General features: G+C 36.8%; 1 protein-coding gene across 12 annotated transcripts in view; it reads left to right on the top strand.

Annotated features, from left to right (window-relative positions):
* PCNX4 (pecanex 4) overlaps positions 1 to 14279 on the top strand; it is a 38950-nt gene extending 24671 nt beyond the window's left edge. For 7 of the 12 annotated variants that reach the window (XR_015134249.1, XM_086320429.1, XM_086320427.1 and 4 more), the window contains 4 exons: positions 1560 to 1663; positions 4815 to 5845; positions 6210 to 6396; positions 13544 to 14279. Coding sequence is in view for 7 of the 12 variants with exons in the window: in XM_086320429.1 (XP_086176555.1) it covers positions 1560 to 1663; positions 4815 to 5845; positions 6210 to 6396; positions 13544 to 13795 (1574 nt within the window). In the remaining 5 variants the exon portion in view is untranslated. The remainder of the gene's footprint in view (positions 1 to 1559; positions 1664 to 4814; positions 5846 to 6209; positions 6397 to 13543) is intronic. The other 5 variants (XR_015134250.1, XR_015134246.1, XR_015134247.1 and 2 more) reach the window with 3 other exon arrangements.
* The last annotated feature ends 13299 nt before the right edge of the window (positions 14280 to 27578 follow it).

Below are 27578 nucleotides of genomic sequence, written 5' to 3'. Positions count from 1 at the left end.
TAGTCATTTTCCTTTCTTATAGGAAATATTCTACACTTTAAATACTTTATCCAGTTCCAATTAATTTTTATTATTTAGTGCAGTGCCACTTTTTAAAATACCTGTAAGGTTAAACTCACATCTGAAATAATAAATACCTTATACCTTATTATCAAATCAATTATATTCATCCAGTAAGTGTATTTTAAGTATTTCCTGGAGAAAAAGCAAACAAACAACAGTGAGGTAACATTTCACACACATCTGATTGGCAAAATGTAAAAAAAAAAAAGCCTGATATTAACAAGTGTTAGCTATGGAGTGGAAATAGGAACTCTCAAACCTTGCTGGAAGGGAATGTGTAAATTCATACAGCTATCTTGACGAGTACATTTAATAGTCTGTAGTAATGATGTACATATCTCATGACCTAAGGAGTCCAGTTTTAGATTTTATGGTCCAGTGACTCCAGTTCTAGAGAAACTCTTGCACATGTGTTTTGGGGGTCCCAGGTTTGATGATTTTCTAGGACACATAGGACTCAGCATATGGTTGTGCTCATATCTAAGATTTAATATAGCAAAAGGATGCAAAACAAAGACAGCAAAGGAAAATCAAATAGGGTGAAAAGACTGGAAAGCTTCCAGGCATCCTCTCCCAGTGGGGTTACACAGAACGTGTTTAATTTCCCAGCAACTTGTTGTGACAGTATGTGTGATATGTTGACTACTGGGGAAGCTTATTTGAGACTCAGTGCCTAAACCTTATATTGAGGGGTGGTCGTGTAGGCCCCTCTGCCTACCACATGCCAAAATTCCAGCCTCCCAAAAGGAAAGTAAGTGTTCAGTATAAACTGTATTATTTGCACAAACAGTTTAGAAAGCCCAAAGAGAGACTGTTTATCAGTTAGGGTAGTGAAATACAAGTTTCCAAGGCCAACTTTGTAAGCAGACCTTTTATTTGATAGCAGTACAAACAGATTTGTACAAAGTAATTTATACAGCTTTATTTATAATAGGGAAAAATTGGAAAACATGAAGTGTTTATTACCAGGGAAATGAATATTTAAATTTAGCTACATTCATACAATGAATTCTCAGTGCTGTTACAGTGAATGAGCTTTGTAGTCAATAAAATATCTCAGAGACATAATGTTAAGAGAAAAACTAAGTTTTAAGAGTATTTGTATTATAGTCTGGTAGGTAGCATTTTATGTAAGTTTTTAACAGCACAAATCACTTTTATAGGCATGTATAAAAATGTCCAAAATATGTTTGTTTTCCTAATATATTTAGCATGTATTTAGAATTTTATGTAAGAGGTTCTCATTTGTTGTTTTTATGGAAAATATATTCTTAAATTCTTATTAATTATCACCTATAGTTTTCTCTTCCAACTGTTCTGTAAAAAGCTTAATTTCTCCTGATATGCAATGGATAGTCATTTGTATTTTTGACATAAAAAGAGGGTAGAAAGAGTTGTGAATTAGTTCCTAGTGTTTTATCAATTTTTTAAAAATTCACATGGCAAAATAAAACAAGCTTGAACAATTACTTACTTTTTTTTCTAATTTGTTTTAGGTCTCCTCTTACCTGGGTCTCATTACTTGGGCCGTTTTCAGGATCGTTTAATATGGATAATGATTCTAGAATGTGGTTATACTTATTGCTGTGTTAACATTAAGGTCATTGTGCATTTGAAATCTCTTTTACAAGTTAAAATTTTTGTTAAGCACACATCAGAGACTTAATAGCTCACTTTGAAAGAGTATCTTTTAATTATTTGTGAAACACCTAGGATTGTATATTTCAGTATGCACATATTGATAGACTAGTGTTGACTATATGATAGAGCATAATAACAAAGTATACTTGCCCCTTTTTTATCCAGTCTTATTCTTTTTATCCTTATCTGGTTGAGCATCTCAAAAAGGTGACTGAGTAATATTTTCTTCACTCCTGTATCATATAAGCATTCTCAACTTAATAAAAACCTTCTTTTGACCCCACTTCCCTTGCCTGCTAACACTCTGTTTTTCTCCTTTCAGAGCAAAATGCTTTATTAGAATTGCTTATCATCATGTCTCCAATTTTCATTTCTCCCATTTTCTCTTCAATTACCCTAGTTTTTGACCCTTTCTATTACGCTACTGAAAAACCACTAATGTCAAGGTCTCCAATGACTGAGGATTGCTTAATCCAGTGATCAGTTCTTACACCTGGTCTTATTTGACCTGTCAGAAGCATTTGACACAGTTGATCTCTTCACTTGTTTCATGGATTAATCCTTGACAGTCTCTTCTGATGGTACCTTCCCTCTTCCTTGACTTCTTAATATCAGACTGGCCCAGTTCTTGCTGACAATTCCATCCTTCTGGTAGCTCAGCTCAAAAACATTTGGGCTTTAGTGATATTTGATTCCTTGTTTACTTCTATACCCCACATCCAATCCAGTAAGAAATCTTATTGGCTCCGCCTTTGTCATCCTGTATCCCACTACTTCTCACCACCCTGCCCTCAGCCCCTTTCATCCTTTTCATGGGTAACTGCAATTGCTTCCTAATTGGGTCTCTGCTTCTACTTCTGGTCCCACAACTAGCCTATTACCACCCAGAATGATCTTTAATATCTAAGTCAGATCATGCCACCTCTCTACTCAAAATTCTACAGAGGATTTCTTCTTTTGTTCAGAGTAAAAGCCAAGGCCCTAAATGGTCAAGCTCCCTGTTTTCTATTTTGTTTCATCTGCTGCTTTAACTGTCTCACTCCACTCCAGCATACTGGCTGTTCCTTCTGCCTGGAACACCCTTCTTTCAGGTAGCCACACAGCTAACTCTCGGCTTTAAGGCTTTGCTCAAATGTCACCTCAGTAAGGTCTACTATGACTATTCTGTTTAAAATTGTATACCCACTCCCATCCTGACTGCACTTCCAATCCTCCTGGCTTGCTTTACTTTTTCTCTGTTTTTATAGCTCTTATACCTTCTAATAAATTGTGTAATTTACTTATTAATTTTATTGTTGATTACCTGTGTCCCCCCAATTTTCTTTTTTTTTTTTTTTGTTCTATCAGTTTATTGCTACCAACCCATCTCCCTCCACCCTCATGCACTCATGCTCAGTCATGTAACCCCATAGACTGCTGTCCACCAGGCTCCTCTGTCCATGGACTTTTCCAGGCAAGAATACTAGAGTGGGTTGCCATTTCCTTCTCCACCCCCCCAACTTTCTAACATAAAAGTCACAAGAGCAAGGATCTTTGTTTTTATTTGGAGACTATATCCTAAGCCATTGGAACAGTGCCTGGCACATAGTAGGCCCTTACTAAGTATTTGTTGAATGAATAGTGAATGAATGAATTTTTTTGTCTTAGCGCAGATTGGATAAAATTTCTATGATTAGAAAGCTGTTCCTTTAGTCCAGTGGTTCTCAAAATCCAGTTCTTCAGATTAGTAATTTTATCATCTCCTTGGAACTTATTAGAAATGCAATTTTGAGGCCTCAACCCAGACCTACTGAATCAGAAACTCTGGGTCAGTGCCCAGCAATCTGTTTTAACAAGCCTCCCGTGCTTCTGACTCACCTAAAGTTTGAGAACTAGCTTTCTAGTCTAACATGTACAAGTAGGAGAAGGCAAAAAATCATGCAAAATATGGAGGATATTTTCATTGCTTAGTTTAGTTCTGTTTTTTAAATGGTATGGTTTTAAAATATCTAATTATGCAGGTCCTTTTATAATCTTTTGTGCTTCATGTAACACTTTAAAAATTTGACAAAGCACTTTCATTACTTAATTTAATCTTCACAGTCCTATATGCCAGGGCTATTTTTCTTTGAAAGAGAAGCAAAAGGAATCTCAGAAGGTTAGTGACCTACTCAGGATTGTGTACTAGCATCTGAGCAGAGCCATTATTTAAAAGTAGTTTCTAATGTCACATTCCATGTTCTTTCCCTGGATCACAGTACAACCTACCAGCATTGCCTTTTATTAAAAACACTGGTAGTTTTGAGAAAATGTATAAATAAGTAAGCAATAATTACAATAATAATAATAGTAAAGAATGACCTGATGTATCCTCTTCAGGTGATTCATTTTAGGGAGGTAATCAAAATGTGTTTAAAATTTATATAGGAATATATTCAAAGTATTCATTCTTTCAGTATATATTTGTTGCATACCTACTGTGTGCCAGACACTGCTTTAGGCACTGAGGATGTAGGAGTAACCAAAAGAGAGCTGATTTATGGAGTTTATATTGTAGTTGGAGGAGATAGAAAATAATCAAATACATACATCTATATTATTATTTTTATGTTATTATAATTTTTAAAAACTTGAACAGGGTACTGGTTAAATAAATTATGACATCTATACAGTAGAATAATGCTCTTATATAAAGTAGAATGGAAAGGATACAAAATTATGTGCATACTGTATATTTCCAATTTTGCTCCTTCCCAAATTTTTATAATTTAAAAAAGTTTTTAATAAGTGTGATTCAGTCTTGACCTACAGTCTTAAAATTATGGTCATACTCATTAAAATTGTTTTGCCAATTTCTATTGGAATTTCTATAATGTCTTTATTTTTTTTTTTTTCATGAACTCTGGAATTTCTATAATGTCTTTAAAAATGCAGCATTATTTTTCATTTCCTTAACCAACATAAAGTGTGTCATTAAGTTTGAATTAATATGTAGCTATCAGGTTAAATAATTTTTTCATTTTATATATTTTTATTATGAGAATGCAATCCATGAACAGTTATAAAACTGGTTACTTTTCTTTTTGTAAGAAGTGATCATAACCTCAAGTACTTTTTAATTTCTTCTTTAGGGGTTAGAATTGCAAGAGACATCCTGTCACACTGCTGAAGCTCGAAGAGTTGATGAAGTTTTTGAAAGTGCCTTTGAACAAGAAGAATATGTAAAACTATGTTCCATTAATGAACACTTTGGAAATGTTTTGACACCCTGTACTGTGTTGCCTGTGAAACTCTATTCTGATGCCAGGAATGTCCTGTCTGGCATAATTGATTCTCATGATAACTTAAAAGAATTTAAATGTGACCTTGTTAAAGTACTTGTATGGATACTTGTTCAGTACTGTTCTAGAAGGCCTAGCATGCTGGAGAATGTTCACAAAACTGAAAATAAAGGAAAAGCATCTCTAATAATCCTGCCTGCTTTGAATACTGAACCACAAACTGAATCTCCAGAAGACACAGATAGTTTAAATTCAGAAAATTTGGATGATTGGTCTGATGATGTTTTTGGCGAAGAGCCAACTATCAAAAAAGGAAAAGATGAAAAAGATCAGTTGAAAGTATTGCCAGGTATAAATTTGCCTATTCCCGGATCAGTAGAATCACAGAATGTTGAAAGTCATTCTACAAACACCGAAAAGAGTCTTTACCAAGCAGTTGCACTTGGATACCCTGCCATTGACAAAGGAAAACAGGAAGCGATGGCATTTATCCCTCTCATGGAGTTCAGTTGTTCTCATTCTCACTTATTAAGCTTACCTGAAGAGTGGATGTCTAACTGTTTGCCTAATTCTAAAATGAAGGAGATGAGTTCATTATTTCCAGAAGACTGGTACCAGTTTATTTTAAGGCAGTTGAAATGTTTTCCTTCAAAAGAAAATGCCTCAAATGTAGTGGAAGAAATTGCAAAGGACAGAGTTCTAAAAGACTTTTATGTTCATGCAGTAATGACTTGTTACTTTAGTTTGTTTGGGGTAGACAATATGATTCCTAGTCCTGGTCATATATTGAGAGTTTACAGTGGTGTTTTGCCTTGGTCTCTTGCCTTGGATTGGCTCACAGAAAAACCAGACCTGTTCCAACTAGCCCTGAAAGCTTTCAGGTAGTTTATTTTGATTACATACAAGTTTTAATATTGGCGGGAAAATGTTGATTTTTAAAAAAAAAAAACTTAAAAAAAAATAACTTAGAAGGAGATGCTCTTCCATTTTTAATTTTAAAAAATGATCACTTTCCCAAAAATGAAAAAAAAATGCTTGGTATGTACTATGATTATATCAGGAATACACTTAAACGTTATGTACTACTTTTTTTTTATATGGAGCATCTATGTTTTGTATGGCTTTCTGGATTTTTTTGCTTTAACTCTTATCATATCTCTTTTTCTCTGAAATATGTATGATTGTAATTTAATATCTTAAAAATATTGATCAAACTTAAAATTCTTTGTGTCTCCATTTTTTAAGGTACACTCTGAAACTAATGATCGATAAAGCAAGTTTGGGTCCAATAGAAGACTTTAAAGAGTTGATTAACTGCCTTGAAGAATATGAAAGTGACTGGTACATAGGTTTGGTATCTGATGAAAAGTGGAAGGAAGCAGTTTTACAAGAAAAACCATACTTGTTTTCTCTGGGATATGATCCTAATATGGTAAGGTTAAAAATGTGTTCTTAAACATTTTTGTATATAAATCTTAAAGAATAGAAATCAGTTATAAAGTATTTAACCTCAGTGATGGAGATAACGTTCTAGGTATAAATATATCGATTATATTGGGACTTCCCTGGTGGTCAAGTGGTTAAGACTCCATACTCCCAATGTAGGCAGCACAGGTTCAACCCTGGTTGGGGAACTAAAATCCCACATGCCACACAGTACAGCCAAAAATTAAAAGAATAAATAATCAACATCCTAAAAGAAAGGGCAGATTCTTAGAAAGGTACAATCTCCCAAGACTGAACCAGAAACACAAACTATGAACTGAGATTGAAACTGTGATTTTAAAATGCACAAGAAACAGAAGTCCAAGACCGGATAGCTTCACAGGTAAATTCTGTCATTTAGAGAAGAGGTCACACCTATCCATCTGAAACTCTTCCAGAAAATTGCAGAGGAAGGAACACTGCTAAGCTCATTCTGTGAGGCCACCACCTGATACCCAAACCAGACAAAGATACCATTAAAAAAAAAAAAAACAGGCCAGAACAAAAACTCTAGATTCCTGGTTGGTGACCTCATCAATGTACTGGAAGGATAAGGCACCTTGACTCCATAGGGAGAGGGCTTGGAAGCTCTGCAGAACCTCCCAGACCTCATCCAAAACTACAAGTGTCTTTAACAAGATTCTCCCTCTACCAGTGGTTAATGACTGGGACACCTTAACAAGGAGGAACCTCCACAATAAAGAAGAACCACAAACTTCCAGCATACAGAAAGGCCACCCCAAACACAGCAACCTAAATAAGATGAAAAGGCAGAGAAATATTCAGCAGGTAAAGGAACATGATCAAATCCCACCAAACCAAACAAAAGAGGAGGAGATAGGGAGTCTAACTGAAAAAGAATTCAGAATATTGATAGTAAAAATGATGCAAAATTTTGAAAACAAAATAGAGTTAGAGGTAAATAGTCTGGAGACAAGGATTGAGAAGATGCAAGAAAAGTTTAACAAGGACCTAGAAGAAATAAATAGTAATGAATAATGCAGTAACTGAGATCAAAAGCATTCTGGAGGGAACCAACAGTAGAATAACTGAGGCAGAAGATAGGATAAGTGAGGTGGAAGATAGAATGGTGGAAATAAATGAAGCAGAGAGGAAAAAAGAAAAAAAGAATTAAATGAGGACAACCTCAGAGACCTCTGGCACAATGTTAAATACCCCAACATTCAAATCATAGGAGTCCCAGGAGAAGACAACAAAAAGAAAGGCCATGAGAAAATACTTGAGGAGATAATAGTTGAAAACTTCCCTAAAATGGAGAAGGAAATAGCTACCCAAGTCCAAGAAACCCAGAGAGTCCCAAAGAGGATAAACCCAAGGTGAAACACCCCAAGACACATATTAATCAAGTTAACAAAGATCAAACACAACAAATATTAAAAGCAGTAAGGGAAAAGCAACAAATAACCCACAAGGGGATTCCCATAAGGATAACAGCTGATCTTTCAATAGAAACTCTTCAAGGCAGAAGGGAATAGCAGGACATACTTAAAGTGATGAAAGAGAAAAACTTACAAACCAGATTACTGTACCCAGCAAGGGTCTCATTCACATATGAAGGAGAGATCAAAAGCTTTACAGATAAGCAAAAGCTCAGAGAATTCAGCACCACCAAACCAGCTCTTCAACAAATGCTAAAGGATCTTCTCTGGACAGGAAACATAGAAAAGGTTTATAAACTCAAACCCAAAACAACAAAGTAAATGACAATAGGATCATACTTATCAATAATTACCTTAAACGTAAATGGGTTGAATGCCCCAACCAAAAGACAAAGACTGGCTGAATGGATACAAAAAACAACCCCTATATATGCTGTCTACAAGAGACCCACCTTAAACCTAGGGACACATACAGACTTAAAGTGAAGGGCTAGAAAAAGATATTTCATGCAAATGGAGACCAAAAGAAAGCAGGATTAGCAATACTCATATCAGATAAAATAGACTTTGAAATAAAGGCCATGAAAAGAGACAAAGAAGGACACTACATAATGATCAAAGGATCAATCCAAGAAGATATAACAATTATAAATATATATGCACCCAACATAGGAGCACCACAATATGTAAGGCAAATGCTAACAAATATGAAAGGGAAAATTAACAGTAACATAATAATAGTGGGAGACTTTAATACCCCACTCACACCTATGGATAGATCAACTAAACAGAAAATTAGCAAGGAAACACAAACTTTAAATGATACAATGGACCAGTTAGACCTAATTGATATCTATAGGACATTTCACCCTAAAACAATGAATTTCACCTTTTTCTCAAGTGCACACAGAACCTTCTCCAGGATCACATCCTGGGCCATAAATCTAGCCTTGGTAAATTCAAAAAAATTGAAATCATCTCAAACATCTTTTCTGATCACAATGTGGTAAGATTAGATGTCAACTACAGGGGAAGAAAAACTATTAAAAATACAAACATATGGATCTAAACAACATACTTCTAAATAACCAACAAATCACAGAAGAAATCAAAAAAGAAATCAAAATATGCATAGAAACGAATGAAAATGAAAACACAACAACCCAAAACCTATGGGATTCAGTAAAAGCAGTGCTAAGGGGAAGGTTCATAGCAATACAAGCATACTTCAAGGAACAGGAGAGAAAACAAATAACCTAACTCTATACCTAAAATAACTAGAAAAGGAAGAAATTAAGAACCCCAGCGTTAGTAGAAGGAAAGAAATCACAAAAATTAGGGCAGAAATAAACGCAAAAGAAACAAAAGAGACCATAGCAAAAATCAACAAAACTAAAAGCTGGTTCTTTAGAAGTTAAATAGACAAACCATTAGACTGACTCATCAAGAAACAAAGGGAGAAGAATCAAATCAACAAACTTATAAATGAAAATGGAGAAATCACAACAACACAGAAATACAAACGATCATAAGAGACTACTATCAGCAACTATATGCCAATAAAATGGACAACTTGGAAGAAATGGACAAATTCTTAGAAAACTATAACTTTCCAAAACTGAACCAGGAAGAATTAGAAAATCTTAACAGACCCACCACAAGGACAGAAATCGAAACAGTAATCAGAAATCTTCCAACAAACAAAAGCCTAGGACCAGATGGCTTCACAGCTGAATCCTACCAAAAATTTAGAGAAGAGCTAACACCTATTCTACTCAAACTCTTCCAGAAAATTGCAGAGAAAGGTAAACTTCCAAACTCATTCTATGAGGCCACCATCACCCTAATACCAAAACCAGACAAAGATGCCACAAAAAAAGAAAACTACAGGCCAATATCACCGATGAACATAGATGCAAAAATCCTTAATAAAATTCTAGCAAACAGAATCCAACAACATATTAAAAAGATCATACATCATGAACCAAGTGGGCTTTGTCCCAAGGATGCAAGGATTCTTCAATATTCACAAATCAATCAATGTGATACACCACATTAACAAAAGATAAAAACCATATGATTATCTCAATAGATGCAGAGAAAGCCTTTGACAAAATTCAGTATCCAAAAAAAAAAAAAAAAATTCAACATCCATTTATGGTAAAAACCCTCCAGAAAGCAGGCATAGAAGGAACATACCTCAACATATAAAAGCCATATATATGATAAACCTACAGCAAACATTTCCCCTAAAGTCAGGAACAAGACAAGGATGCCCACTCTCACCACTACTATTCAACATAGTTTTGGCCACAGCAATCAGGGCAGAAAAAGAAATAAAAGGAATCCAGATTGGAAAAGAAGAAGTAAAACTCTCACTGTTTGCAGATGACATGATCCTCTGCATAGAAAATCCTAAAGACTCCACCAGAAAATTACTAGAGCTAATCAATGAATACAGTAAAGTTGCAGGATATAAAATTAACACACAGAAATCCCTTGTATTCCTATACACTAACAATGAGAAAACAGAAATTAAGGAAACAGTTCCATTCAGCATTGCAATGAAAAGAATAAAATACTTAGGAATAAATCTACCTAAAGAAACAAAAGACCTATCTATAGAAAACTATAAAACACTGAAGAAAGAAATCAAAGATGACACAAATAGATGGAGAAATATACCATGTTCATGAATCGAAAGAATCAATATAGTGAAAATTAGTATACTACCCAAAGCAATCTATAGATTCAGTGCAATCCCTAATCAAGCTACCAATGGGATTTTTCAGAGAATTAGAACAAATAATTTCACAATTTCTATGGAATTACAAAAAACCTCGAATAGCCAAAGCAATCTTGAGGAAGAATGGAAGTGGAGGAATCAATCTGCCTGACCTCAGGCCATACTACAAAGCAGCAGTCATCAAGACAGTATGGTACTGGCACAAAGACAGAAACATAGATCAGTGGAACAAAATAGAAAGCCCAGAGATAAATCCACGCACCTATGGACACCTTATCCTTGACAAAGGAGGCAAGAATATACAATGGAGAAAAGACAATCTCTCTAACCTCTTTAACAGTGCTGGGGAAACTGGTCAACCACTTGTAGAAGAATGAAACTAGAACACTTTCTAACAGCATACACAAAAATAAACTCAAAATGGATTAAAGATCTAAATGTAAGACCAGAAACTATAAAACTCCTAGAGGAAAACATATGCAAAACACTCTGACATAAATCATAGCAGGATTATCTATGACCCACCTCCCAGAGTAATGGAAATAAAAGCAAAAATAAATGGGACCTAATTAATCTTAAATGCTTTTGCACAACAAAAGAAACTAGAAGCAAGGTGAAAAGATAACCTTCAGAATGGGAGAAAATAATAGCAAATGAAGCAACTGACAAAGAATTAATCTCAAAAATATACAAGCAACTCCTGAAGCTCAATTCCAGAAAAATAAGTGACCCAATCCAAAAATGGGCCAAAGAACTAAACAGACATTTCTCCAAAGAAGAGATACAAATGGCTAACAAACACATGAAAAGAGGATGCTCAACATCACTCATTATCAGAGAAATGCAAATCAAAACCACAATGAGGTACCATCTCACGCTGGACAGCATGGCAGCTATCAAAAAGTCTACAAATAACAAATGCTGGAGAAGGTGCGGAGAAAAAGAACCCTCTTACACTGTTGGTGGGAATGCAAACTAGTACAGCCACTATGGAGAACAATGTGGAGATTCCTTAAAAAACTGGAAATAGAACTGCCATACGACCCAGCAATCCCACTGCTGGGCATACACACCAAGGAAACCAGAATTGAAAGAGACACGTGTACCCCAGTGTTCATTGCAGCACTGTTTACAATAGCCAGGACATGGAAGCAACCTAGATGTCCATCGGCATATGAATGGATAAGAAAGTTGTAGTACCAAAAAAAGAAAGCTGTGGTACATATACACAATGGAATATTACTCAACTGTTAAAAAGAATGCATTTGAATCAGTTCTAATGAGGTGGATGTAACTGGAACCTATTATACAGAGTGAAGTAAGTCAGAAAGAAAAGCACCAAAACAGTATATTAACTCATATATATGGAATTTAGAAAGATGGTAATGATGACCCTATATGTGATACACAGATGTAAAGAACAGACTATTGGACTTTGTAGGAGAAGGTGAGGGTGGGATGATTTGAGAGACTAGCATTGAAACATGAATATTATCATATGTGAAATAGATCACCAGTCCAGGTTTGATGCATGAGGCAGGTGCTCAGGGTTGGTGCACTGGGATAACCCTGAGGGATGGGATGGGAAGGCAGTGGGAGGGAGGGTAAGGATGGGGAACACATGTACACCCATGGCTGATTCATGTCAATGTATGGCAAAAACCACCACAGTATTGTAATTAGCCTCCAAAAAAATAAAACAGGCCAGTATCAATGATGAACATAGATGTAAAAATTTTCATTGAAATACTAGTCCACTTATCCCAACAATACATTTAGAAGATCATATACCATGATCAAGTGGGATTTTTCTGAGGAATGCAAGGATTCTTTAATATCCACAAAAAAATAAATGTGATACACTACATTAACAAATTAAAATATTTGATAATCTCAATAAATGCAGAAAAGGGTTTTGACAAAATTCACCATCCATTTATGGTAAATACTTTCCAGAAGGTAGGGGTATAAAGGGAACATACCTCAACATAATAAAGGCCACATATGACACTCGTAGCTAACATCATACTCATGGTATCAGGGAACATGAAAAATGTTCGGTATTGCCAGTTACTAGAGAAACATAAATCAAAACTGCAATGAGATATCACCTCAGACCAGTCAAAATAGCGAATATCAAAAAAATCCACAAATAATAAATGCTGGAGAGAGTGTGGAGAGTTCAAGGAACCCTCTTATATTGTTGGTGGGGAGGTAAATAGGTACAGCCACTATGGAGAGCAGTACAAAAGTTCCATAAAGAACTAAAAATAGTTACCATATCCAGTAATCCTAGTCCTGGACATATATCTGAAAGAAGACAAAAACTCTAATCAAGAAGATCCATGCACCCCAGTGTTATAGCAGCACTCTTTACCAATAGCCAAGACATGGAAGCAACCTAAATATCCACTGACAGCTGAATGGATAAAGATGTACACACACACGACTACTACTCAACCATTAGTGGTTGCTTATGACTGGGGGAATTAGGGATAGGAGGGTGATAGCTTAAGAGTACAGTTTCTTTTTGAGGTCCTGAAAATATCCAGAAATTGTGAAGATGGTTACACATATCTGAATATACTAAAATGCCATTAAATTATTTGGAATATGAAATATATCTCAATAATTGGATGATTGTTCACTGACTAATATTTATGACTTACATTTTGCTGAGGCCACATGGAGTGAGGGAATAGAGAAGAAAGTAAGAAGTGAGTACAGTGTCTGTCAGGAAATTTTTTTATTTCACGCTTAGTCGGAGAGCAACCAAATAGAAGTGATTCTTTATTTTGAAGACAAGCAACTCGTGTACATTTTGATATACTACTTTCTATTTAAGTTTGCTTAACTACAATGGAGTTTTTCTCTAAGTTTATAAATAAAGGCCTGAATATAATCTTCTCTTCTTTTTCTTTGCCTCCAACCTCCTTTCTTCTTTACAGGGAGTTTACACTGGGAGAGTACTTACCCTTCAAGAATTATTGATCCATGTTGGGAAGTTAAATGCTGAAGCTGTTAGAGGTCAGTGGGCCAATCTTTCATGGGAATTGCTTTATGCCACAAATGATGATGAGGAACGTTATAGTATACAAGCTCATCCACTACTTTTAAGGAACCTTACAATACAAGCAGCTGATCCTCCCCTGGGATATCCAATTTATTCTTCAAAACCTCTCCATATACATTTGGTTTAGAGGCCATTTGACTTGTAAATGTATTGTGAGCAAATGAGATGTGTTTATTTTTTCATTCTAGAAAAGTTATCATTGTGATTCCTTGTACTTCACTGGACTTCCCTCTCTCCTCCCACAAGTCAGATGCCTGAGAAAAGCTAAGCTCTATAAAGTTGATTTTCTTAGATAACGTAGTGGTATAAAACAACAACTTTATGTATAAGATAAAAGTTAGAATTAGTTGGCCAATATTTGTGCCCTATGGATTGTGGTAGGCTTTGGTAAATATAAAACATTTGTATAAGATTATAAAATGAATTTTTTAATGCTTTCTTTAATGTGTGATAAGTGACTTGCCTTAGAGTAGTCAACAACTATGTAATTTTTACATGCTTAAAAGATATACATATCAGTGTTTTTTATGTAATAATAATGGATCCTACTGAAGGTTACAAAATGTATATATATTTATTTGAAATATATTAAATTTTATAGTATTTTCAAACTTTGTGCTGTTTATTTTAACATTTAACATGCTCTGAATGTTTTCATATAATCTATTCAGTTTCTTTTCATATACTTCAATTCAGAAACCTTAAAAACTTTGAATAAAGTCTCTTCCAAAAATTTTTTAAATTTTTTTCTAAATATCCTTTTGATATATTTAAAAGGAAAAGGGTTCATCCCATTCATCATGTGAATACTTAGCAGAATTAGCAACATTAAGGTAATCTGATTATGACTGTTAGAGGCCATTCTGTAGATCTGGCTCATTGTGCATTTCTTTTCCACTGAATATACTGATTCTGAAGAATCACTTGCCCAATACGACTACCAGTTACTATTGTCTTAAGTTGTTTGAACTCAAGCCAAAAACAGATAGAAAAATTTTCGTAATGTGATCAGGGTTTTATTTTCATTCTTTTGCTGCTTAGGAACTTTTTACAGGAACTTACAAGGAGGATAAATAATGAATCTGCATCATTTGAGATGAATTTTCTCTACACCTTTATTTTCCTCTATGTTGTTGTTCAGTCTCTCAGTCGTGTCCAACTCTTTGTGACCCCATGGATTGCAGCATACCAGGCTTCCCTGTCCTTTACAAACTCCCAGAGCTTGCTCAAACTCATGTCCATTGAGTTGGTGATGGCATCCAACCATCTAATTCTCTGTCATCCCCTTCTCCTCCTGCCTTCAGTCTTTCCCAGCATTAGGGTCTTTTCTCATGAGTCAGCTCTTCACATCAGATGGCCAAAGTATTGGAGCTTCAGCTTCAGCATCAGTCCTTCCAATGAATATTCAGTACTGATTTCCTTTAGGATGGACTGGTTGGATCTCCTTGCAGTCCATGGGACTCTCAAGAGTCTTCTCCAACACCACAGTTCAAAAACATCAATTCTTTGGCACTCAGCCTTCTTTATGGTCCAACTCTGGAAAAACCATAGCTTTGACTATATGGACCTTTGTTGGCAAAGTAATGTCTCTGCTTTTTAATATACTGTCATATTTTTAATATGGTGATCATAGCTTTTCTTCCAAGGAGCAAGCATTTTTTAATTTTACGGCTGCAGTCACCATCTGCAGTGATTTTTGAGCCCAAGAAAATAAAGTCTCTCACTGTTTCAGTTGTTTCCCCATCTATTTGCCATGAAGTGATGGGACCAGATGCCATGAGCTTAGTTTTCTGAATGTTGAATTTTAAGCCAACTTTTTCACTGTCCTTTCACCTTCATCAAGAGGCTCTTTAGTTCCTCTTCACTTTCTGCCATAAGAGTGGTGTCATCTACAGTTCTGAGGTTATTGATATTTCTCCTGGCAATCTTGATTCCAGCTATGCTTCATCCAGCCCAGCATTTTGTATGATGTACTCTGCATATAAGTTAAATAAGCAGGATGACAATATACAGCCTTGACGTATTCCTTTCCCAATTTGGAACCAGTCCATTGTTCCATGTCTGGTTCTAGCTGTTACTTCTTGACCTGCATACAGATTTCTCAGGATGCAAGTAAGGCAGTCTGGTATTCCCATCTCTTTAAGAATCTTCCACAGTTTGTTGAGATCCACACAGTCAAAGGCTTTAGCGTAATCAAAGATGCAGATGTTTTCCTGAAATTCTCTTGCTTTTTCTATAATCCAACGAATGTGGCAATTTGATCTCTGGTTCCTCTGCCTTTTCTAAATCCAGCTTGAACATCAGGAAGTTCTTGGTTCACGTACTGTTGAAGCCTAGCTTGGAGAATTTTGAGCATTACTTTACTAGTATGTGAAATGAATGCAATTGTGCAGGAGTTTGAACATTCTTTGGCATTGCCTTTCTTTGAGATTGGAATGAAAACTGACCTTTTCCAGTCCTGTGGCTGTTGCTGAGTTTTCCAAATTTGCTGGCATATTCAGTGCAGCACTTTCACAGTAGCATCATAGGATTTGAAATAGCTCAGCTGGAATTCCATCATCTCTACTAGCTTTGTTTGTAGTGATGCTTCCTGAGGCCCACTTCACTTTGCATTCCAGAATGTCTGGCTCTAGGTGAGTGATCACACCATCGTGGTTATCTGGGTCATTAAGATATCTTTTGCATAGTTGGTCTGTGTATTCTTGCCACCTTTTCTTAATATCTTCTGCTTCTGTTACACCCATACCATTTCTGTCCTTTATTGTGCCTTTATTCTACCTTTATTCTGTCCTTTATTGTTTTCATCTATAGTACCCTTTATTTAGTCTGTAGTAGCCTCCTGGCTTGGGAGTACAATAATACATTCTCTATAGTAATGACTGAAATTATTTGAAATGTACCAATTAGGTTTTTATTACTCTTATTCCTTTATTATGTGGAACAGTTCAGTACAGCAATGTTAAAGGATACTTTTTTGGACTAATTTCAGTTAATGAATTCACAAGATTTGTGTGTTAGTCATTTTGGGGAAAGCAATATAGAGTTATTAAAATGGGATTTGGTGTTACATCTGAGTTTGGATCTCAGGCTTATGATTTATGTAATTGAGATGTATTAGCTGGAAAAAAAATACATATATATACATATAGACAGAGAAGTCTGGCGGGCTACAGTCCATGGAGTTGCAAAAGTTGAACACGACTCAGTAACTAAACAGCAACAGTACATACATACACACACACATATATTTATTATGTATATATCTTTTTTGTCACTGATGGAAATTTTCTCATATCATTAAGAAACACTAATTATCCGTTTTAGTGATCATATAACTTTGATAGATATAAATAACAGAGTATTAGAGTATCCCTCAAATAATAGGCATTTTAAGTGGTTTAAAGATTTACAGTACTATAATAGTACCATGCCACGCTTTCCCTTTACCATGGATTCTTCTCAAACTGCCACAATGTCTCCATTCATTCATGGCCAAGTTTTCTCACCTTCATTCACTTATCAAAGTGTTCCTGTTTGGATTCCATTTCTACTGTTCCCCCAAAATAAAGTTTTTATTAAAGTCATTATTTACTTTCATATCATCAAACCAACTACAGTTGACCCTTGAACAACGTAGGTTTGAACTGTGCAGGTTCACTTGTACATGGATTCTTTTCATTAGTAAATGCTAAGCTACTACAGGTCTGAAATCGTTTTCATGGAAACATAGGGCCTACTATAAATTATATACAGCACTGTTCAAGGGTCCACTATAGTTACTTTTATGTTCTTGTCTTTTTTTTTTTTAACTTTACATAATTGTATTAGTTTTGCCAAATATCAAAATGAATCCATCACAGGTATACATGTGCTCCCCATCCTGAACCCTCCTCCCTCCTGCCTCCCCATACCATCCCTCTGGGTCGTCCCAGTGCACTAGCCCCAAGCATCCAGTATCGTGCATTGAACCTGGACTGGCATCTCGTTTCATACATGATATTTTACATGTTTCAATGCCATTCTCCCAAATCTTCCCACCCTCTCCCTCTCCCACAGAGTCCATAAGACTGTTCCATACATCAGCGTCACTTTTGCTGTCTCGTACACAGGGTTATTGTTATCATCTTTCTAAATTCCATATATATGCGTTAGTATACTGTATTGGTGTTTTTCCTTCTGGCTTACTTCACTCTGTATAATAGGCTCCAGTTTCACCCACCTCATTAGAACTGATTCAAATGTATTCTTTTTAATGGCTGAGTAATACTCCATTGTGTATATGTACCACAGCTTTCTTATCCATTCATCTGCTGATGGACATCTAGGTTGCTTCCATGTCCTGGCTATTATAAACAGTGCTGCGATGAACATTGGGGTACACGTGTCTCTTTCCCTTCTGGTTTCCTCAGTGTGTATACCCAGCAGTGGGATTGCTGGATCATAAGGCAGTTCTATTTCCAATTTTTTAAGGAATCTCCACACTGTTCTCCATAGTGGCTGGACTAGTTTGCATTCCCACCAACAGTGTAAGAGGGTTCCCTTTCCTCCACACCCTCTCCAACATTTATTATTTGTAGACTTTTGGATCGCAGCCATTCTGACTGGTGTGAAATGGTACCTCATAGTGGTCTTGATTTGCATTTCTCTGATAATGAGTGATGTTGAGCATCTTTTCATGTGTTTGTTAGCCATCTGTATGTCTTCTTTGGAGAAATGTCTATTTAGTTCTTTGGCCCATTTTTTGATTGGGTCATTTATTTTTCTGGAGTTGAGCTGGAGGAGTTGCTTGTTTATTTTTGAGATTAGTTGTTTGTCAGTTGCTTCATTTGCTATTATTTTCTCCCATTCTGAAGGCTGTCTTTTCACCTTGCTTATAGTTTCCTTTGATGTGCAGAAGCTTTTAAGGTTAATTAGGTCCCATTTGTTTATTTTTGCTTTTATTTCCGATATTCTGGGAGGTGGGTCATAGAGGATCCTGCTGTGATGTATGTTGGAGAGTGTTTTGCCTATGTTCTCCTCTAGGAGTTTTATAGTTTCTGGTCTTATGTTTAGATCTTTAATCCATTTTGAGTTTATTTTTGTGTATGGTGTTAGAAAGTGTTCTAGTTTCATTCTTTTACAAGTGGTTGACCAGATTTCCCAGCACCACTTGTTAAAGAGATTGTCTTTAATCCATTGTATATTCTTGCCTCCTTTGTCAAAGATAAGGTGTCCATAGGTGCATGGATTTATCTCTGGGCTTTCTATTTTGTTCCATTGATCTATATTTCTTTCTTTGTGCCAGTACCATACTGTCTTGATAACTGTGGCTTTGTAGTAGAGCCTGAAGTCAGGTGGGTTGATTCCTCCAGTTCCATTCTTCTTTCTCAAGATCGCTTTGGCTATTCGAGGTTTTTTGTATTTCCATACAAATTGTGAAATTATTTGTTCTAGCTCTGTGAAGAATACTGTTGGTAGCTTGATAGGGATTGCATTGAATCTATAGATTGCTTTGGGTAGTATACTCATTTTCACTATATTGATTCTTCCAATCCATGAACATGGTATATTTCTCCATCTATTAGTGTCCTCTTTGATTTCTTTCACCAGTGTTTTATAGTTTTCTATATATAGGTCTTTAGTTTCTTTAGGTAGATATATTCCTAAGTATTTTATTCTTTCCGTTGCAATGGTGAATGGAATTGTTTCCTTAATTTCTCTTTCTGTTTTCTCATTATTAGTGTATAGGAATGCAAGGGATTTCTGTGTGTTGATCTTATATCCTGCAACTTTACTATAGTCATTGATTAGTTCTAGTAATTTTCTGGTGGAGTCTTTAGGGTTTTCTATGTAGAGGATCATGTCATCTGCAAATAGTGAGAGTTTTACTTCTTCTTTTCCAATTTGGATTCCTTTTATTTCTTTTTCTGCTCTGATTGCTGTGGCCAAAACTTCCAAAACTATGTTGAATAGTAATGGTGAAAGTGGGCACCCTTGTCTTGTTCCTGACTTTAGAGGAAATGCGTTCAATTTTTCACCATTGAGGATAATGTTTGCTGTGGGTTTGTCATATATAGCTTTTATTATGTTGAGGTATGTTCCTTCTATTCCTGCTTTCTGGAGAGTTTTTATCATAAATGGGTGTTGAATTTTGTCAAAGGCTTTCTCTGCATCTATTGAGATAATCATATGGTTTTTATTTTTCAATTTGTTAATGTGGTGTATTACATTGATTGATTTGCGGATATTGAAGAATCCTTGCATCCCTGGGATAAAGCCCACTTGGTCATGGTGTATGATCTTTTTAATGTGTTGTTGGATTCTGGTTGCTAGAATTTTGTTAAGGATTTTTGCATCTATGTTCATCAGTGATATTGGCCTGTAGTTTTCTTTTTTTGTGGGATCTTTGTCAGGTTTTGGTATTAGGGTGATGGTGGCCTCATAGAATGAGTTTGGAAGTTTACCTTCCTCTGCAATTTTCTGGAAGAGTTTGAGCAGGATAGGTGTTAGCTCTCCTCTAAATTTTTGGTAGAATTCAGCTGTGAAGCCATCTGGACCTGGATTTTTGTTTGCTGGAAGATTTTTGATTTCAGTTTCAATTTCCGTGCTTGTGATGGGTCTGTTAAGATTTTCTATTTCTTCCTGGTCGAGTTTTGGAAAGTTGTACTTTTCTAAGAATTTGTCCATTTCTTCCACGTTGTCCATTTTATTGGCATATAATTGTTGATAGTAGTCTCTTATGATCCTTTGTATTTCTGTGTTGTCTGTGGTGATCTCTCCATTTTCATTTCTAATTTTATTGATTTGATTTTTCTCCCTTTGTTTCTTGATGAGTCTGGCTAATGGTTTGTCAATTTTATTTATCCTTTCAAAGAACCAGCTTTTGGTTTTGTTGATTTTTGCTATGGTCTCTTTTGTTTCTTTTGCATTTATTTCTGCTCTAATTTTTAAGATTTCGTTCCTTCTACTAACCCTGGGGTTCTTCATTTCTTCCTTTTCTGGTTGCTTTAGGTGTAGAGTTAGGTTGTTTATTTGACTTTTTTCTTGTTTCTTGAGGTATGCCTGTATTGCTATGAACTTTCCCCTTAGGACTGCTTTTACCGTGTCCCACAGGTTTTGGGTTGTTGTGTTTTCATTTTCATTCGTTTCTATGCAAATTTTGATTTCTTTTTTGATTTCTTCTGTGATTTGTTGGTTATTCAGCAGCGTGTTGTTCAGCCTCCATATGTTGGAATTTTTAATCGTTTTTCTCCTGTAATTGAGATCTAATCTTACTGCATTGTGGTCAGAAAAGATGCTTGGAATTATTTCTATTTTTTTGAATTTACCAAGGCTAGCTTTATGGCCCAGGATGTGATCTATCCTGGAGAAGGTTCCATGTGCGCTTGAGAAAAAGGTAAAATTCATTGTTTTGGGATGGAATGTCCTATAGATATCAATTAGGTCTAACTGGTCTACTGTATCATTTAAAGTTTGTGTTTCCTTGTTAATTTTCTGTTTAGTTGATCTATCCATAGGTGTGAGTGGGGTATTAAAGTCTCCCACTATTATTGTGTTATTGTTAATTTCTCCTTTCATACTTGTTAGTATTTGTCTTACGTACTGTGGTGCTCCCGTGTTGGGTGCATATATATTTATAATTGTTATATCTTCTTCTTGGATTGATCCTTTGATCATTATGTAGTGACCTTCTTTGTCTCTCTTCACAGCCTTTGTTTTAAAGTCTATTTTATCTGATATGAGTATTGCTACTCCTGCTTTCTTTTGGTCCCTATTTGCATGGAAAATCTTTTTCCAGCCCTTCACTTTCAGTCTGTATGTGTCCCCTGTTTTGAGGTGGGTCTCTTGTAGACGACATATGTAGGGGTCTTGTTTTTGTATCCATTCAGCCAGTCTTTGTCTTTTGGTTGGGGCATTCAACCCATTTACGTTTAAGGTAATTACTGATAAGTATGATCCCGTTGCCATTTACTTTATTGTTTTGGGTTCGAACTTATACACCGTTTTTGTGTTTCCTGTCTAGAGAATATCCTTTAGTATTTGTTGGAGAGCTGGTTTGGTGGTGCAGAATTCTCTCAGCTTTTGCTTGTCTGAAAAGCTTTTGATTTCTCCTTCATACTTGAATGAAATCCTTGCTGGGTACAATAATCTGGGCTGTAGGTTATTTTCTTTCATCGTTTTAAGTATGTCTTGCCATTCCCTCCTGGCTTGAAGAGTTTCTATTGAAAGATCAGCTGTTATCCTTAGGGGAATTCCCTTGTGTGTTATTTGTTGTTTTTCCCTTGCTGCTTTTAATATTTGTTGTGTTTGATCTTTGTTAATTTGATTAATATGTGTCTTGGGGTGTTTCGCCTTGGGTTTATCCTGTTTGGGACTCTCTGGGTTTCTTGGACTTGGGTGATTATTTCCTTCCCCATTTTAGGGAAGTTTTCAACTATTATCTCCTCAAGTATTTTCTCACGGTCTTTCTTTTTGTCTTCTTCTGGGACCTCTATGATTCGAATGTTGTAGCATTTAATATTGTCCTGGAGGTCTCTGAGATTGTCCTCATTTCTTTTAATTCGTTTTTCTTTTATCCTCTCTGATTCATTTATTTCTACCATTCTATCTTCTAATTCACTAATCCTATCTTCTGCCTCTGTTATTCTACTATTTGTTGCCTCCAGAGTGTTTTTAATTTCATTTATTGCATTATTCATTTTATATTGACTCTCTTTTATTTCTTCTAGGTCCTTGTTAAACCTTTCTTGCATCTTCTCAATCTTAGTCTCCAAGCTATTTATCTGTGATTCCATTTTGATTTCAAGATTTTGGATCAATTTCACTATCATTATTTGGAATTCTTTATCAGGTAGATTCCCTATCTCTTCCTCTTTTGTTTGGTTTGGTGGGTTTTTATCCTGTTCCTTTATCTGCTGGGTATTCCTCTGTCTCTTCATCTTGTTTAAATTGCTGAGTTTGGGGTGTCCTTTCTATATTCTGGCAGTTTGTGGAGTTCTCTTTATTGTGGCTTTTCCTCGCTGTGTGTGGGTTTGTACAGGTGGCTTGTCAAGGTTTCCTGGTTAGGGAAGCTTGTGTCAGTGTTCTGGTGGGTGTCCAGTAATGAGTTATGAGATGTCTATGGTTTTGGGATGACTTTGGGCAGCTTGTATCTTGAAGCTCAGGGCTGTGCTCCTTTGTTGCTGGAGAATTTGCTTGGTATGTCTTGCCCTGGAACTTGTTAGCCCTTGTGTGGTGCTTGGTTTCAGTGTCGGTTTGGAGGCGTTTGATGAGCTCCTGTCAATTAATGTTCCTTGGAGTCAGGAGTTCCCTGGAGTCAGGGTTTGGACTTAAGCCTCCTGCTTCCAGTTATCGGTCTTATTTTTACAGTAGTTTCAAAACTTCTCCTTCTATACAGCACCATTGATAAAACATCTACGTTAAAGATGAAAAGTTTCTCTACTGTGAGGGTCACTCAGAGAGGTTCACAGTGTTACATGGAGAAGAGAAGAGGGAGGAGGGAGTTAGAGGTGACCCAATTGAGATGAGGTGGAATCAATAGTGGAGAGAGTGGGGTAGCCAGTAGTCACTTCCTTATGTGCACTCCACAACTGGACCACTCAGAGATGTTCACGGAGTTATACAGAGAAGAGAAGAAGGAGGAAGGAGACAGAGGTGGCCAGAGGGATAAAAGGGGGGAATGAAAAGGAGGGAGACAGATCCAGCCAGTAATCAGTTCCCTAAGTGTTCTCCACCATCTGGAACACACATAAACTCACAGAGTTGGGTAGAGTAGAGAGGGGTTAGGGAGGAGACACAGGCGACCTGGTGGAGAAAAAGGAGAGTCCAAAGGGAGAGAGAGCAGTCAAGCCAGTAATCTCACTCCGTAGTGAAAAATGGGTCCTGAACATTGGGTTCTTAAAGGTACAAAATTGGTAACAAATACATAAAAGCAAAAATTAAAAATCTAGAGTAGAGTTTGGAATTTCAAAAATACGATGTTAAAGAAAAGAAGAAGGAAAAGAAAGAGAGAAAAAACGAACAAAGAAAAACAAACAAGGTCGTGAAAATTATAAAGAAAATACAGGTACAAATTTGATAACTAATACCAAAAAGCAAAAATTAAAAATCTAGAGTAGAGTTTGGAATTTCAAAAATACAATGTTAAAAAAAAGGAAGAAGAAACATAGAGAAAACAAACAAACAAAAACAATGTCGCAAAAATTATAAAGAAAATACAGGTACAAATTTGATATCAAATACCAAAAAGCATAAATTAAAAATCTAGAGTAGAGTTTGGAATTTCAGATATACAATGTTATATAAAAGAAGAAGAGAATGAAACAGAAAAAAAAAAAAAAAAAAGTCACAGAAATTATAAAGAAAAACTGTAGGTACAAAATTGATAACATATACCAAAAAGCTAAAATTAAAAAACTAGAGTAGAGTTTGGAATTTCAAAAATACAATGTTAAAGAAAAGAAGAAGAAGAAAAAAAAAAAAACCACAAGGTCAAAAAATTATAAAATATATATATATATGAAGTTTGCTGAAGAAGAAAAAAATAGGGTCTTTTTTTTTTTTTGCAAAGTAATAGGTTATAAAAGTGAAAATTAAAGGAACAATAGAAGACTTAAAAAAATTTTTTTTTAATTAAAAAAAAAAGAATGATCATAAAAATAGTAAAAATATATCTAGGACTTTCTCTGGTTTTGTTGTATGGTGGGTTCAGTTCATTTTTGGCTAGTTCCTTGGTCCGACTTATATTTCTCAAGATCTATAGGCCCCTTCCTATGTAGTCCGTAGTAACCACGGGGTTTTAATCTATTGCCTGTAGCTTCCAAGGCGTTTCCCTCTGTTATAACTTCTTCTGTTTGCTGGTCTCTTCAGTGTCTGGCTTCCGCCCTGACACAAAGGAGACGGTGGGGGAAACTTTTTTTTTTTTTTTTAGGCTCACTTGTTCAGTCGCGCTGTGGGGAGGGAGGGAGGGATGCTGCAAACAAATAGCACTGGCGTGCGCTCGCAGTGCCTCAGCCACACTGGGTCTGCCCCCATTCACGGCGCATGTAGCCTCCCTGCCCACACTGCTCGGGCTCTAGGTTGTTCCGCCGAGAACAATCCGAGGCCGGCCCTGGGCTGCATGTACCTCCCAGGTCCAAGCCGCTCAGGTTCAGGCACTCGGGTAGTCCTCAGAGGCGCAGACTCTGTTGGGCCTGCATTTTGTGCTCTTCCCAGGTCCAAGCAGCTCAGGTGATGAGGTGTTTGGCGAACGCCAATGCTGCGACTTATCGCCTCCCCGCCACTCAGTTATCTGGGTGTAAAACCGGCGCACCTTCTCAGGCAGATGTTGACCATCCAGACCCCCAAGAAGTTTTAGTTAGCAAAGAAGCCTGCTTACAGTTTTATAGATAATGTCTCTCTGGGGCTGCGATTGTCCCCTGCCGGCTCTGGCTGCCTGTTACCGGAGGGGGAAGGTCTGCAGCCGGCTATCTCTGTTCAGTCCTTTGTTCCGTGCGCGGGCCTGGCGGTGTCTTAGGTTGGGGCTGGCTTTTCGCGTGGTAGATATCCCACAGCCTGGTTTGCTAGCCCAAATTATTTCGCTCAGATAGTGCTCAGGGTATTCAGGCCAGATTCTTACTCTGAGCGATGCAGCCCGCAACGCGCCTCCCTGCCCAGCCCCCGCTTGCTAATGGCGTGTGCAGGCGTCTGCGCTGCTTATCCGCTGGGGGAGTTACCGTAGGGCTCGCAATCTGCGAGTTTTAATTGTTTATTTTTTCTCCCTGTTATGTTGCCCTTTGTGCTTCCAAAGCTCGGCACAGATTCGGCAGTGAGAAGGTTTCCTGGTGTTTGGAAACTTCTCTCTTTTTAAGACTCCCTTCCCGGGACGGAACTCCGTCCCTCCCTCTTTGTCTCTTTTTTTTTTGTCTTTTATATTTTTTCCTACCTCCTTTCGAAGAGTTGGGTTGCTTTTCTGGGTGCCTGATGTCCTCTGCCGGCATTCAGAAGTTGTTTTGTGGAATTTACTTGACGTTTAAATGCTCTTTTGATGAATTTGTGGGGGAGAAAGTGTTCTCCCCGTCCTACTCCTCCGCCATCTTGGCTCCTCCCTCCTATGTTCCTGTCTTATTTGGCAACCCACTCCAGTATTCTTGCCTGGGAAAAACCCGTGGACAGAGGATCCTGGTAGGCTACAGTCCATGGGGTCACAAAGAGTCTGATATGACTGAGCAACTTCACTTTCTTAAGCAGCACTTGACACTTTTGACAACTGCTTGAGTCACCTTCTTTATTTCTTTTGGACTTCCCTGACACCACATGATCTTTATTTTCTTCTTGTCTCCCTGACTACTCCTCAGTCGCCTTTGCTGCTTTTCCTTTTCTGTCTGACCTCTGTCTGAATTTTGGAATTTCTTCATAAATGGTTCAGGCCACCTCTTCTTATTCTACATTTCATCATAGACAATCGCATTCACTCCCAAAACCTTACATATCATCAATAAATTAATGATGTTCAAATACATGTACTCAACCTCTCTTAGCACTGCATCTGTGTATGTAACCATTTATCTCCATCTGATACAATCAAAATAGCTTGACCTTATTGAACTTGCCCTGAAACCAGCTTCTCTGACTTCCACTTTTAGTAGTACACACATAATTCACATCAAACTTCTCACAGAGAACTGTGGAAGCTGTGCAAAAAATTTTTAAATCTGTGTCAAAAGTATCAGTGAATCAAGAAGACAGTGAAGGATTATATCACCAAGACCCAAGGTAGAATGAAACTTCAAGACCTGAGCTCAGCATTTGAGCTGCTTTTCTTCTAGGAACATTGGCTGATTCAGGAGGAGGTGGCTGGGAAGACAACTAACACTTTTGGCAGACTTCCTACTAAGTTAAAGCATTAAAGATGGAGTCCGGGGCTCTCCAAAGAAGGAGGGTGAAAAAAAAATTGATCAATTTTGAATCTTTGCAATCTTGTCAAGGGGGCTTCCCTGGTAGCTCACCTGGTAAAGAATCTGCCTGCAATGCAGGAGACCCTGGTTTGATTCTGGATCGGGAAGACCTCCTAGAGAAGGAAATGGCAGCCCACTCCAATATTATTGCCTGGAAAATCCCAAGGACAGAGGAGCCTGGTGGGCTCCAGTCCGTTGGGTCGCAAAGAGTCAGACACGACTGAACTAAGCCCAAATCTTTTCAAAACTGGATTAAGGTGATCCTGGATTTGTAGTGTACCTAGCTACTACCCTGAGCAAATATAAATCTTCTCTGGACCTTATAATTATTTTTATAATTTTTCATATTTATGTTGGAAAATCTAAAAACACCTGAGGAGATAAGACAACATGATCAAAATCCAAGAAAAACAACAGACAATGGGAACAAACCCACAGGGGTTTACAACTAGAGGTTTGTACCTCTGAATCCCCTTCACCTATTTTGCCCCCTCCCATCAGTCACCTGTTTGTTGTCTGTGGCTATGTGTCTGTTGTTTTGTTTTGTTTTTTAGATTACACATATAAGTGAGATTATGTGGTAGTTTTCTTTGTCTGACACATTTCACTTAGCATAATACCCCTCTAGATCCATCCATGTTGTCTCAAGTGGCAAGATTTTTTTAATGGCCGAGTTATTGCATTGTATCAATATTTATATACCACATTTTCTTTATCCATCAATGGACACAGGTTGCTGCTGAAATTCTCCATCTTGTGTTTCAAAATCTTTAAATAAACCAAACATAGTTTTCCAGCCTGTGTCTAATCACATTATCTGGGATTCCCTGTGGGCAAAATGAACACTATCTTCTATGCACATAAATTTAAGTGTATCTAAACAGAATTGTGTTATAGTTCATCATTTCCTTTCTTCACTCATCACTGTGCTCTAGGATGTTGCCATGTGTGCATTTATTCCATTGCTTTTACTTGCTTTATGTTGTACCCCATGCT

This window comes from Bos grunniens, chromosome 10 (genome assembly GCF_055505025.1).
Source record: "Bos grunniens cultivar Pamir isolate PY7600 chromosome 10, Bosgru_T2T1.0, whole genome shotgun sequence".
Classification (NCBI taxonomy): domain Eukaryota; kingdom Metazoa; phylum Chordata; class Mammalia; order Artiodactyla; family Bovidae; genus Bos; species Bos grunniens.
This window is presented reverse-complemented; position numbering and strand designations above follow the sequence as displayed.